Below are 14,051 nucleotides of genomic sequence, written 5' to 3'. Positions count from 1 at the left end.
AGATCATGGTCAGCTGTGAGGGACCTTAGATAAGACAATTGTCCAGATAAGGGAATACTGTGATACCATTGTGTCTGAGATGTGCTGCTACAACCACAAAGATCTTGGAGAAGACTCTGGGGGCAAAGGAGAGTCCAAATGGATGGATTCTACTGGAAGTGGTGTGAAGCTACCATAAATTGTAGGACATATCTGTGTGCAGATTGTATCGTGATCTACAAATGTACATCTTGAAGTCTGAGGGCTGCAAACTAGTCCCCTCTGACCAGTGCTGGAATTATTGTGGCAAGAGTAATCATTTTGAATAATTGTTTGTGGAGGTATTCGTTTAACTGACATACGTCCAAGATAGGCTTCCAACACCTTGGTCTCTTTTTGGTGAGAAAGTAGTTTGAATAAAAACCTCTCCCTTCATATTTTTGGGGGACTCGTTATAGGGCTCCTATATTGAGGTGGTGTTGAACCTCTTGGGGGAGCAATGTTTCATGAGAGGGGTCCCTGAAGGAGGGAGAGAGTGGGGAGGTGGGAGGATTGATGCGAAAGAGACAGAATATTAATGGCTGATGATTTCTAGGACTCACCAATCTGTAGTGATTGCTGCCCATTGATTGTAAAAGGGGCTCAAGAGGTGGTGAAATATATTGGACTCACCTGGTACTGGAGTGGACGGGAGGTTGGGCAAATCCCCGACCAACTTTTCAAACGTGCTGTCTAGAGACCTGAGTCATGGAAGAGCTGAGTTTGAGGCTCTTCTGCATTGGTTTCGTGGTCGGAAGCGGTTCTGTTCAAAGAGCTGGTACTGTTGTCATCTGGTAAAGGCTGTATCCCTCTGTCTTTGGTAAGGTGTGTAGAGCTTCTTTTGGTCAGGGAGTGTACATCCCCAATGTGTGCAAAGTAGTGCGTGAATCTTTGTTAGAGTGCAAGGCCTCATCGGTACCTGCTGCAAACAGTTTGGCCTTATCGAATGGCAGGTCCTCTACTTTGGCCAGGAGATCCTTAGGGACTCCTACTGCTTGCAACCAAGACACACGTCTCATTACCACAGATGTTGCCATAGCTCTTGCTGCAGTATCTGCAGAATCAAGGGCCATTTGTAGTACTGTACGAGATATAGTATATCCCTCTTAGATTGCTTTGAGGATAGGTTTTTTGTCCTCTGCGATATTGTGCATGAGCTCTGTTAGTTTTGCATAATTATCAAAGTCATGATTTGCAAGCAATGCCGTGCATCACAGAACCCTAGAACTGGAAGGGACCTAAAGAGGTCACAGAGTCCAGTCCCCTGCCCTCATGGCAGGACCAAGCACTATCTAGACCATCCCCGATAGATGTCTATCTAACCTGTTCTTAAATATTTCCAGAGATGGAAATTCCACAACCTCCCTAGGCAATTTATTCCAGTGTTTAACCACCCTGACAATTAGGAAGTTCTTCCTAATGTCCAACCTAAACTTTCCTTGCTGCAATTCAAGCCCATTGCTTCTGGTCCTATCCTTAGAGGCCAGGAAAAACAATTTTTTCCCCTCCTCCTTGTGACACCCTTTTAGATACCTGAAAACTGCTATCATGTCCCCTCTTAATCTTCTCTTTTCCAAACTAAACAAGCCCAATTCTTTCAGTCTTCTTTCATAGGTCATGTTCTCTAGATCTTTCATCATTCTTGTTGCTCTTCTCTGGACCTTCTCCAATTTCTCCACATCTTTCCTGAAAAGTGGTGCCAAGAACTGGACACAATATTCCAATTGAGGCCTAATCAGCACAGAGTAGAGTGGCTTCTTGTGTCTTGCTCACAACACTCCTGTTAATGCATCCCAGAGTCATGTTTGCTTTTTTTGCAACAGTGTCACACTGTTGACTCATAGGCTACGTCTACTCTACGATCCTCTTCCACAAGAGGAAATGCAAATGGAGCGCTCTGCATTTTCTTTTGCAGAAGAAAATCATAGTGTAGATGTAGCCATAGCCATATTTAGCTTGTGGTCCACTATGATCTCCTAGATTCCTTCCTGCAGTACTCCTTTTTAGAGAGTTGCTACCCATTCTGTATGACCATTTCTCCAGTTTGTCTAGATCAGAAGTCTCCAAATGTTTTGAGCATGAGTACTTTTAAGTGCAATCCAAGATAGTAAATATAAATACCTTTGTCCCACCTCCTTTCCACCCCTTCTCCAAGCCCCAGCCCTGATCACTCCATCCTCCCTCTCTTGCTCATCCTCACTCACTTTCATCAGGCTGGGGCAGAGGGTTGGGATGTAGGCTCCCCAGGAGGAGGGACAGATCTAAAGCATAGGGAAGGAGATGAGCACCAGTAGGAGGATGAGCAGCTGAAGTGCCTGCACTTGATAGCCTCTTGGACAAACTAGTGAGGCTCACCTGTCAGACTCCAAAATCTACCAGTAGATTCCAAACTACTGGTTTGTGACCACAGGCCTAGATAATTCTGAATTGACCCTACCTTCCAAAGCAGTGGTAACCCCTCCCCCAGTTTGGTATCATCTGCAAACTTAATAAGCTATTCTCTATGCAAATATCTAACTCGTTGATGAAGATATTGAAGATAACCAGTTCCCAAAACAGACCCCTGCAGAACCCCATTTGTTATGCCCTCCCAGCATAATTATGAACCATTAATAACTACTCTGAGAATGGTTATCCAGTCAGTTATGCACGCCCCTTATAGAAGCCCCATCTAAGCTGTATTTGCCTATTCTATTGATAAGATGATCATGCAAGACTATCAAATGCCTTACTGAAGTCTAGGAATACCACGTCCATTGCTTCTCCCTTATCCACAAGATTTGTTAGCTTTCTTTGATAGAATATCAGATTGGTTTGACATGATTTGTTCTTTATAAATCCATTTTGGCTGTTACCTATTACCTTATTTTCTTCCAGATACTTGCAGGGATTACCCTGAGGAGACTTCATGCTTGAGCCTTTATAGTTATGGGGGTCTAGGGCTTTGTCAATTGACAGCATGTGCACTGTGAGCTCTCTTTCCTTGTGAGCGCTCACTGACAGGCTGTGGCAATGGATTCATTTTTGTGGCCCCCCAAATAGCATATACAATAGCTGTGGGCATAGAGTCTCGGCATCTGCCACATGTTTTGTCTTTAAGAGAGCCTGGCACATCACACAGAGGATGACTATGCCACCTATGCTGTATGAGCACAGCTGTCTGCTTGGTTTGTTTGTTGTGGGTTTTGTTTTGTTTTTTGGCTGTTTAAACAGAGAAACGAGTCCTGCATGCTTCAGGACCACCTATCTTATTCCAAGTGCTTCTTGTTTGGTTTGCAGAATGTGCTGAAGAGGAGAGGGTGAGCTCTGTCCACAGTGGAGCACCCATAGGGACATCACTCAAAGGAGGAGTTCTATGGGCTGTTATACAGAAGGTTAGACAAAGACTATTCTGGCAAGTAAAGGCATGTGGGAAGTGGAAAGCGAGGATATAGTCATCTTTTAAGGTAGGGTAGGGAAAAACCCTGAAGCATGTGTAGCAGAAAAGAATAGAGTTATACTAGAGCTATCATTTAACTAGAGTTAACTCATAGAATTAACAAAAAAGATTGTGCTTAATTGCACTGTTAATAGAATAGTAACTGAAATTAAATATTTTGTATGTTTTTCTCTTCAAATATTTCTATTACAACACAATACAAAGTTTAGTGCTCACTTATTACAACTATTTGTACTGTAAATTGATAAAAAGAAACAGTATTTTTCAATTCATCTCATACATATTAGAGATGTAAGCGTTAGTCAACTACCCAATAAGTAAACGCTTATCAAGCAGTTGAGTAGGAACTCAACTAGTCGCTTCCTCCTGTCTTGCTGCCTCTATCAGAGAGAGGCAGCAAGGGGAGGAGCATGATCTAATGCTGGGGGGAACTGGCTTAAAACCCGGTTCCCCCCCATCCACCACCATCTCCGCAGGGGGCACTGGGTAAACGGTGCAAGCAGGGATTGAAATAGTACTGCTCCTGCCGGTGCCACTGCTGCTCCTCTCCCTTTGGAATGTATAACAGTCACCTGTGATTCTTCTTGTGCATCCTCCTTTGAAATGTACAAAGGGGAACCTATGCCAGTGGGGACTGATTTGTTCCCCACTGTGCAGGTTCCTGCTGCCTCTCCCCCTTTGAAATGCACAGAAGCCGCAGGCTGCTCCTGTACCTTACAGAGGGAGAGAGGCAGAGGGAACTGCTGTGTGTCTCCTTCTGAAATATACAAGAGACAAGGGCAGCTCTTGTACATTTCAAAGGGAGAGGCATAATAGGATGAGTGCCCCCCCACCTTATCAACTAATCAAGTAGTTGATGGAAATTCCATCGACTACTCAATTAGCTTATTAATCGAAATGTAAAATCTCTAATACATATACTGTAGTGCAATCTCTTTATTGTGAAAGCATAACTTACAAATGTAGTGTTTTTTTTGTTACTTAACTGCACTCAAAACAAAACAATGCAAAGCTTTAGAGCAGAGCTACTCAACTTTGGAAGTCCTGGGGGCCACAATGATACAGCACATGCCGAGGGCCGCAACTTAAGCGTGGCTGCATATACATGAAAATATATATGCAAAAAGCTTCTTTCACACGGCATGAATACAAAGATTAAGGCAAGACTACACAATATGCAGGCCCCATTTAAATCAGTTCTGTTGATCTTAATAAAATGCAATATTTACCTGATTTCCACCTGTATTACAGCACTTTTAATGAGCAATGACAGTCCAGGAATTTAACTACTAACGTGCATATCAACAGAAGACCATTATATTGACTACTTTTTTGTTTTAGCATCACAAATTTTAACAAATCAAACAAAAACTGCCAATACAGTACTGGAATTTACTGGAGTATAAGTTGTCGTTGTTGTTCGTCCATCGTATTCGAAGAGGACCTTGACATCTAACGGGTTGTGGACTGTCCACGGTGTGTCCACAAATGGCTGATAAGGCCAATACGGGCACGGAATGTTCTGCCACATGTCGGGCAGACATGTGTGGGCACCACTGTTGTAGCTTTTGCAACTCTGGCTTTATGGAGTGCTCGCTTCTCTTGTGCTATGGTTGTTCTTCTGGCTTCAGATGTTTGACAGCCTTGGTAGATCAGCGTGTGCCATGTTGATTGGTCTTGTGCCAGGGTCTCCCAGGACTTGAGAGAGGCTTTAAGCGTATCTTTGTATCGCTTCTTTTGTCCCCCGTGCGATCGCGTCCCTTGAAACAGCTCACCATAGAAGAGCTGTTTAGGATGCGATGATCTGACATCCTTGCAACATGGCCTGCCCAGCGTGTCTGAGCTTTCATCAGCAGGGTGTAAACTGACGGCAGACCTGCTCTAGAAAGGACTTCTGTGTCTGGCACCTTATCCTGCCACCGGATCCTCAGAAGTCTGTGGAGGCAAATCATGTGGAAGTGGTTCAGTTGCATACATCAGTCTCACTGGCATACATCAGGGTAGTTAACACTACTGCTCGATAGACTTTAAGCTTGGTAACAAGGCTTATTCCACGGCGGTCCCACACTTTGGTCAGCAGTCTGCCGAACGCAGAGCTTGCCTTAGCGACTCTGCAGTTGACCTCGATGTCAGTTGTCACTGAGTGGGAGAGGGTGCTGCCAAGATATGTAAATTGGTCTACTGCTTGCAGCTTTTGTCCCTTCACTGTGATGGTGGGCACTTGATGTTGAGCTTTCGGAGCTGGCTGGTGCATCACTTCGGTTTTCTTTGTGTTGATGAGAAGGCCGAAGTTGTCGCATGCTGCTGCGAATTTGTCCACGCTGGCTTGCATTTCCTGCTCTGATCCAGCATTCAGGGCGCAGTCATCAGCAAAAAGGAGATCTCGTAGCACAGTCTCCTTTATAAAGGAGATAAAGGAGTATAAGTATAACCAATGTGAAGATTGTGTCTGCAAACTTTTCACCAGCTTTTTCATTTCAGGCTTATATTCTGCTATAGCAGAATAGAAACAGTCAGTCAGATGTCTGTCAGTAAGGGAGGTGCACAGTTTTGACAATGACTCCCATGGAGGAGAATGAACTTTCACAGACATATGTAGATCCAAAGCAAGTTGGCACTTTTCTGGCACATTTCAGTAATGCAGTGTACATGTCTTCCTATACATAGGTCATCCAAAATGTTTCAATGTCCTCTTCCTTATGTCTATCTTTTAGAATACTATTGTTTTGTAGTTCTATCATCTCTTCTTCAAATGTGCTCCTCTCAACACCAAATCTCACTGTTAAAGGTGATAGAGATGTAGCCGTGTTAGTCTAGTCTAGCTGAAACAAAAAACAGGACTATGCAGCACTTTAAAGACTAACAAGATGGTTTATTAGGTGATGAGCTTTTGTGGGCCAGACTCAGGTCCTCAGATCAAATTGTGGAAGAAAATAGGCATCACCATATATACCAAAGGGTGACAATAAAAAAAAAAACCTGAACACATATGAAAAGGACAAATCAAATTTCAGAACAGACGGGAGATGGGGGGTGGGAGGTAAATTTTCGATTTGTTTTTTTATTTCTCCAGGTGTGTAATTGAGGTTTATAAATGCTTGGTAGAGATCCTGAAGTTTCTGGTCTCTGTCAGTGGGATCAGAGCAAATGCGGTTGTATCGAAGGGCTTGGCTATAGACGATGGATCGTATGGTGTGTTCTGGATGGGAGCCATAGTACGCTAACATCTTTATGGCTGACTTAGAACGTTTCCTCAGATTCCGTCCCCTTTTACCTCTTCTCTACTTACGCTACATCGATGACATCTTTATGATCTGGACCCATGGCCAAAAAACACTGGAGACATTCCACAGAAATTTTAACAACCTACACCCTACCATCAATCTCAGCCTGGACCATTCTACACGAAAGATCCATTTCCTGGACACCACAGTACAAATCACCAATGGTAAATTAGATACCACTCTCTACAGAAAACCCACTGACTCACAGTTACCTACATGCCTCCAGCTCGCATCCAGAACACAAACTACGATCCATCGTCTATAGCCAAGCCCTTCGATACAACCGCATCTGCTCTAATCCCACTGGCAGAGACCAGAAACGTCAGGATCTCTACCAAGCACTTATAAACCTCAATTACACACTCGGAGAAATAAAAAAAAAAACAAATTGAAAGAGCCAGACGAATACCCAGAAACCATCTACTTCAAGACAGACCTAAGAAAACCAACAATAGAACACCACTTGTCATCACCTATAGCCCCTAACTTAAACCCATCCAACACATTAGCAATAAACTACAGCCTATACTGGAACAGGATACTACACTCCGAGAGGCTCTGGGAGACAGACCCATAGTCTCCTACAGACAATCACCTAACCTCAGGATGATTCTTACCAACAACCACAGGACATACCACACTAATACCAACCTGGAACTTTTCCTTGCAACAAACGCCGTTGCCAGCTTTGTCCACATATTTACTCCACTGACACCATTATTGGACCTAACCAATTCAGTTATAAGATCAAGAACACATATTTCTGCTCATCCAGAAATATAATTTGTCATCATGTACATTGGATAAACGTCTCAGACACTTCGCCAAAGAATCAATGCACACAAAATGGATATCAGACAGTATCACAAAGAAAAAAGTTTCTTGCCATTTCAACCAGAAAGGGCATTGTCTCAATGACTTGATTACCTGCATACTGCTTCAAAGACATTTTAACACTAGACTTGAAAGAGACACACCTCTGAACTGTCATTCATGCTTAAATTTGACACTTTACACTGGGGTCTTAACAAAGACACTAATTATCTTACCCATTAAAGATAGCTTCCCCAATTATCACCTCTAATATCATTAGCTCACAGACATTTACCTTCCGCCCCCCCCCTTCCTTCCCCCTCTGTTCTGAAATTTGATTTGTCCTTTTTATGTGTGTTCACTTTTTTTTTTTGATTGTATCCCTTTGGTATATATGGTCATGCCAATTTTCTTCCACGATTTGATCTGAGGAAGTGGGTCTTGCCCACAAAAGCTCATCACCTAATAAACCATCTTGTTAGTCTTTAAAGTGCTACATAGTCCTGTTTTTTGTTAAAAGGTGAGACTGCCTTTACCTCAACTGAAAATCAATTTTCAGTTAATTCAAGAACTGTCTTCAGGGATTTGACATCTAGAAAATGAGAAGAATTTGGTTTTCACCTCTGAGATGTACAGTGTAAAAAAAATCAGGCATAAAAGACGCATGTTCACTCAGCTGCGTCACTTGTGAGTTAAGGATGGGAAAGTGAGTTAAGTCGTTCTTATGAACCTAATCTGCAAAAAGGGCCAGTTTTGTTTCAAATGAAGAAACATTGCACATCAGAAAAAGCAAGTTTTTTCTTTGCCTTGAAGTTTAAGATCAAGTGTATTTAAGCAGTGTGCCATATCAGTGAGAAGTCATGTTTAACAGGAATGTTTCCGTCTAAACATGACAGCAAATACTGGCGATCCTTTGCCTCCAAAAACACTCATACAACAGGCAGTAGATCCATAAACTGATCTAACACTTTGCCCCAACTCAGCCATCTAACTTCTACAAGCATTGCCAAGTCACCATACTGTGCTTCATACTCCTCCACTAAAGCTCGAAATTGTCTATGTTTCAAGGCATTTGAAAGAATGAAGTTGACGATGTGTGTGACACTATCCATTGTGCTCTTGAGAAATCCTCTCTTCGGTTTGCTACATAACTGTTCTTGGTGCAGAATGCAATGGTATGAAAAGAAATCTGGAAACTGGATTTTTCTTCAGCAAATAAATTAGCCCCTCCTATTTTCCAACTATGGAGGGAGCGCCATTAGTTGGTACCAAAGTAAGCTTCTTCAAATCAATGCATTTTCCTGGTCCTTCAAAAAAAATGGCATCAGCGCAGTATAAAATGTCCTCTCCCCTAGTTTGACTTGTCCAAGGTAGCAGAGAAAGCATTTCTTCGACATACTTTTTGCCATTGAAAAAACATTCCTAGATTATGAGATGAGATATGTCTGAATGATTAGACATATCATTCAGTCCATTGCCAGACTGAAATACTGAGTGCTTTCAATGTATTTTAGCAATTTGGAAAACAGATTGCCTGAAATATTTTCAATTTGTCTTACTACAGTTGAATCAGACACTTGAAGTTTTGATATTTAAATTCTGCAAAAAGTGATTTGCTAAAGTCCAAGAAGCACTGCTTTGGTAAAAGTTCTTTTTGATTTTGCTATGTGCCAAGCCATTTTGAAGGAGGCTTCTGTAACGGCATTGCTTAACTAGTAAACGGAACATATCTTGTTGAGTATGGTAACCTTCCAGTAAGGAACGTATCTTAGTTTTTCTTAAATTGCTGTCAGGTGGATACAAGTCTTTGAACACAGAGTGACAAGATTAATGGTACCATTGCAGCTTTGTTTTCTTTAACGTAGGGATAGGCTTTTGACAAAGACGACACATTGGTTTTCCAGTTATCGCTGCAAAAGTGAATTTCATCTCCTAAACAGGATTGAATACCTTGTGATCATTCAACAAGTGTCTCTTTGTTGCTATTTTTAATGCTTCTTATTAAAAAGAAAATTGTATACCAGTGTTTTGGGTGTTTAGCTTGAAGCTTCAGGTTGTGCATTTCTTGGAGTGATTTTACAGTTAAAAAAAAAAAGTTTCCAAGCCAGAGAACTCCAACCTGCAGTGGGCAGGGAGCTGGATGAGTCAGGCCGGACATAACAGGCAAAAAAGGACAGGTGCCTGGGAGCCCCATCCTGGATTCCCAGCAGGGCTGATGTCCCCACACGGGAGTCTGTCACTTTGTGTGGGACGAAAGTAGGGATGCCCAGCCGTGGTGCTGGACCCAAATGTGGCCAGCGAGAGCTAGTCAGCACCTCTCAGGCTCTGCCCACAAGGCGAAGCAGCTAGTACTTCCCACAATGCCCCGGCGCCTTCTCCCTGGGGGCTAGAAATGTCAACACCCTATACCTGTCTGTGCCTGCCAGCTCATCTGCTTTCTTCTTTTAATGCTCACCATGCCTGGGAAATGCCTTGCCATCGTGGAGCATGTTTCCACCTGCAGGCCGTGTGTTGAGCAGCCCTGCTTTAGAGCCTATAAATTTATACAGTCAGATGCCACCAACAGAAAGTTGATCATCTTCTTCTGTGGCTTGGGTTCTTTAGTTTTTGCATCAGAGTATTACTCTAAAAACTTCTGAAAATAGGGACATCCTTAGGATTTAATGGAGCCCTATGTGGTACTATTAAACTGGTGCCCATATACCCAATGGCAGCTGGGGGTTATGATATTTTGAGAGATGTGATTTTTATAATCTTCAGCAACTCACTAATGAAATGTTTTTAAAGCAAATTTTAAACTAAGGTCCTATAGACTAACAATACATTCAGAAGCTGACAATTTATTGGTGTTGTCAAATGCCTGTTAAATGGCTTCATTACCACTTGAACAGCTCTTTCACAGGTTTAATGTTCTGCTCATAGGTCTGGCAGGCTTTTTTTCTTTTAAGTTAACTAGATCATCTCCAAAAGGAAGTAGGACCACGGAACAGGAAGAGGCAGGTGGGTAAACGTTCAGATCCAGTGGTGCCCCAAATTTTCAGGCGCCCTATGCAACTGTGTATTCTGCATATGGGTAAGGATGACCCTATCTAAGAAATCATGCTTTATACCATCTCTCTCAGATTTTGGAAAGCACTTCAGATTCTTAAACCTTAGGCGGAGTGTGTTAGCTATTTTTAGAAATCTCACATTGTGTTCTTTGTGTCAAATCTACGGTGAAAGTGTTCTTAATGTTATCATCTGAGTCTATAACAAACCATGTTGCAGAATGCAGGTAAAACACAACAGGAGACATACAATTCCCCCCTCCTCCATCAAATTCAGTCACAAATTTAATAAATGCATTTTATAGAAACAATCAGCAGCAGCGTGGTCTCATGTCTTCTGGAATGGTGGTTGAAGCATGAATATGAATATGACATATGAATCTTTAGCGTGTCTGGCATTAAATACCTTGCAATGCCATCTATAAAAGTGCCAGCAAACGCCTATTCTCATTTTCAGGTGACATTGTAAACAAGAAGCAGGCAGAATTATGTCCTCAAAATTGTAATCAACTTGTTTGTTTGAGTCACTAGCTCAGAGGTAGGACTGAGTGGACTTCAGGTTCTAAAGTTTTACATTGTTTTACAGTATCTGTAAATACTGTAGTACTCTATTATGAAAGATGAACATACAAATGTAGAACTATGCACAAAAGAACTATATTCAAAAATAAAACAAAGTGAGCACTGTACACTTTGTATTGTATATGAAAACAGTATATCTGAAAATATAGAAAACATCCAAATGTATTGAAATAAATGCTATTCAGTTAACACCATGATTAATTGCAATTCATTTATTTAATTGCTTGACAGCCCTACATTTTTCATATCTCCATCTGAATAGCATTCTAATGTAAAACACAGGCATCTAGAAAAAAAAGCCTTTATGTGTTAGTCACTGAAAAAAACAAAAATACAAGCATATAGCATTCTGACCTGTGTGTACTTTTCATTGGTGAAAAATCCATATCAGACCGAATGTGCTTAGAAAAGCCACTTGGTGAGTCTGAAAGGCTGCTTGAAGAAACACGAGCTCGCTTTACACCTATCAAAAGATATCAAAGAGTCAGAAGAATCATTCTAAGAATCTCCTGGGGTTTAAAGCATTGGGAATTACGCTGGACTCTCCCATTAAAAATACATAGCTGCATCTTTTCCCCCCCATTTGTGTTCCAGTATCTGTAACATTTGAGACTATCATGGCAAACATCACCAAATAGAAATCTCAACTGCTGCAAAAATATATATCCTTAATACATTATTATTTTCAAAACTACTTCTAAAAGGAAGATCCTGCGCCGTAGCAATATCCTAAATAAAATCAGGAATAACTACTTTTTTTTTTATCCAAAACACATAATCTCAATAGAAAATACAGGAACTAGAATCCCTTAAATCCTTGCTTAAACTTATTCTGGTTTTAATGATTTATTTTTATGGTTGTGTCCACAGGGGAAAAATGCTTTCCAAATTCCCAAGATCTCATCCTGAAAACAATTTTTCACCACTGTTTGTTAAGGGCAGACCCCTTTTGTGGGGTGCTGACAGCACTCAGCTCCTTCTCCTATGATTCTGTGTAACAACCAGTTATAACAGCATCATTAAATAGAGCTATCATGCCCACATACGTAAATCTCCCAGGCCCAGATGACGACATTATAGCACTAATAAGAGAAGACCCAAGGTTAATGAGGTAACCAAAATACAACACTTGATCTCAAACATACATATGAATGCTTTAAAATCAATACTGTGCAGTGTACCTTTTTGATACTCCATTCACAGAGAAAGGAAGTTGGGAAGCAACATATCCAGAGGATGAATTAAGGTAGTCTGCACACTTTAACTGTGACTTCCCAGGCTTTAAGTTGTTTCAATTTAACCTTAATTCTAAATTTCTTGCCTTTAGAGTACAGGAAACCCTTGCCATTTGCAGTGGATGTGTCCCTGGCACAACCATGAATGGTGAAATTAGTGAATACTGGAAGGCATGGCTCCTGCCCTGAACTCACCACAGCTCCCACGGCAGTCGGGAGCTGAGGGGAAATCATTGCGGAGGTCAGGAGCCAAGAGGAACTCACTGCAGCTCCTGGTCCCTGCTGCATCCCAAGCTGGACAGGAGACTCCTGAAACACGTGGAACCATGAATCCCGAGTGGCTCCTGTAGTCTCTGCTAACCATAGCATTCCAAGCATTTTTACCCCCCAACACATCCTCTTAACCTTCACGTAAGCTGTCTATATTTTACAAAGCACTTAAAGACATTTACCTTTTTTCATAGGCCTGGTGTACCATCTGTCCTTTTTAATGTCTGCAATCGTAATCCTTGCCACGGGGCTCTCAGTTAGTATTTTGTGGAGCAAAGCTAGAAATGTAACATTCATAGGAAAAAACAATAAATTAACTGTCATATATCCTGATTTCTAGATCCATCAATTAGGTTTTCCTCAGCAGATTACACAGCATAAAACTTCAATTTCATCCCAAAGTTCCGGAGTTTATTAGTCTTAATTAAATCGAATCCACATTTTGATCACTCATGAAATAATACCAAATTAAGGTTAACTAGCTAGGATGGCTAACATAAGACCCAAGTTTGTGACTGAGGGTTTGTCTTCACTGGCATTTTAAAGTGCTACAAGTTTTTTTCTCAAGATACGAACCCTCCACCCGAGTGCAGCAAGTTACAGTTCTGTAAAGCACCAGTGTAAATTGGCTCCTTGCACTGGGAACTATAACTCATTTAAGGGATTTGCACAGAGTGCTGGAAGAGCTCTCTCTTAGCACTGGCGCTGTGGCCATACTTTCACTTTAAAGCAGTGCCATGACAGCATTTTAATGTTTTAAGGGAGGATGGAGCCTGAGTGTGTACCAAAGTCCACTGTGTAATACATGCGCTGTAGCCAGTGTACAGAGCCTTTGAAATAAGAAAACCTGCCATTGCAAATGTCAAATCCACCTTTATGAAGGCTTTCTAGCAGATTCCTGTAGATCTTAGGCAAAACTGTGATACAAACAAAATCTAGTGCTCTGTATTTTAGATCACTCTAGGATGAGGAAGAAATGTAGTGACCAAAAACATGGGGTGGGAGTTAAATTTGACAGGCTCAGATTACCATTACAATAATGACAAACTCATTATTTAAAAATAATAAAAACATAGCTTAGTTGTACATATCTTCATTGACAGAATTTTCAGCTATTCCCCTTGGAAATTCAGTCTAAGATCTCAGGCCCCAATTCTTTATTAGCTTGTAAAGTCAACGCAGCTATGCAAAGCAGGTATAAAATAGTACCACATCAACACATCTCCTTGTCCTCACCGGCAAGTTACTGCACTTTAACTTTCTCACTCAGGAGTGTGAAAAAGCATCCGCTGAACACAGAAAGTTTCACTGCTATGAAGCACCATTGTAGACAGGCTCCCAACACTGGGAGCTCTCTCTCTCT

General features: G+C 41.5%; 1 protein-coding gene across 2 annotated transcripts in view; it reads right to left on the bottom strand.

Moving 5' to 3' along the window:
• Positions 1-14,051, bottom strand: part of LOC142824428 (serine/threonine-protein kinase Chk1) — a 74,649-nt gene that overhangs the window by 38,059 nt on the left and 22,539 nt on the right. For both annotated transcript variants that reach the window (XM_075916370.1, XM_075916371.1), the window contains 2 exons: positions 12,871-12,966; positions 11,538-11,646 (listed from right to left, as the gene is read on the bottom strand). In XM_075916370.1, coding sequence (XP_075772485.1) covers positions 11,538-11,646; positions 12,871-12,966 — 205 coding nt within the window. The remainder of the gene's footprint in view (positions 1-11,537; positions 11,647-12,870; positions 12,967-14,051) is intronic.

The sequence above is a fragment of the Pelodiscus sinensis genome, unplaced genomic scaffold (genome assembly GCF_049634645.1).
Source record: "Pelodiscus sinensis isolate JC-2024 unplaced genomic scaffold, ASM4963464v1 ctg35, whole genome shotgun sequence".
NCBI classification, from domain to species: domain Eukaryota; kingdom Metazoa; phylum Chordata; order Testudines; family Trionychidae; genus Pelodiscus; species Pelodiscus sinensis.
This window is presented reverse-complemented; position numbering and strand designations above follow the sequence as displayed.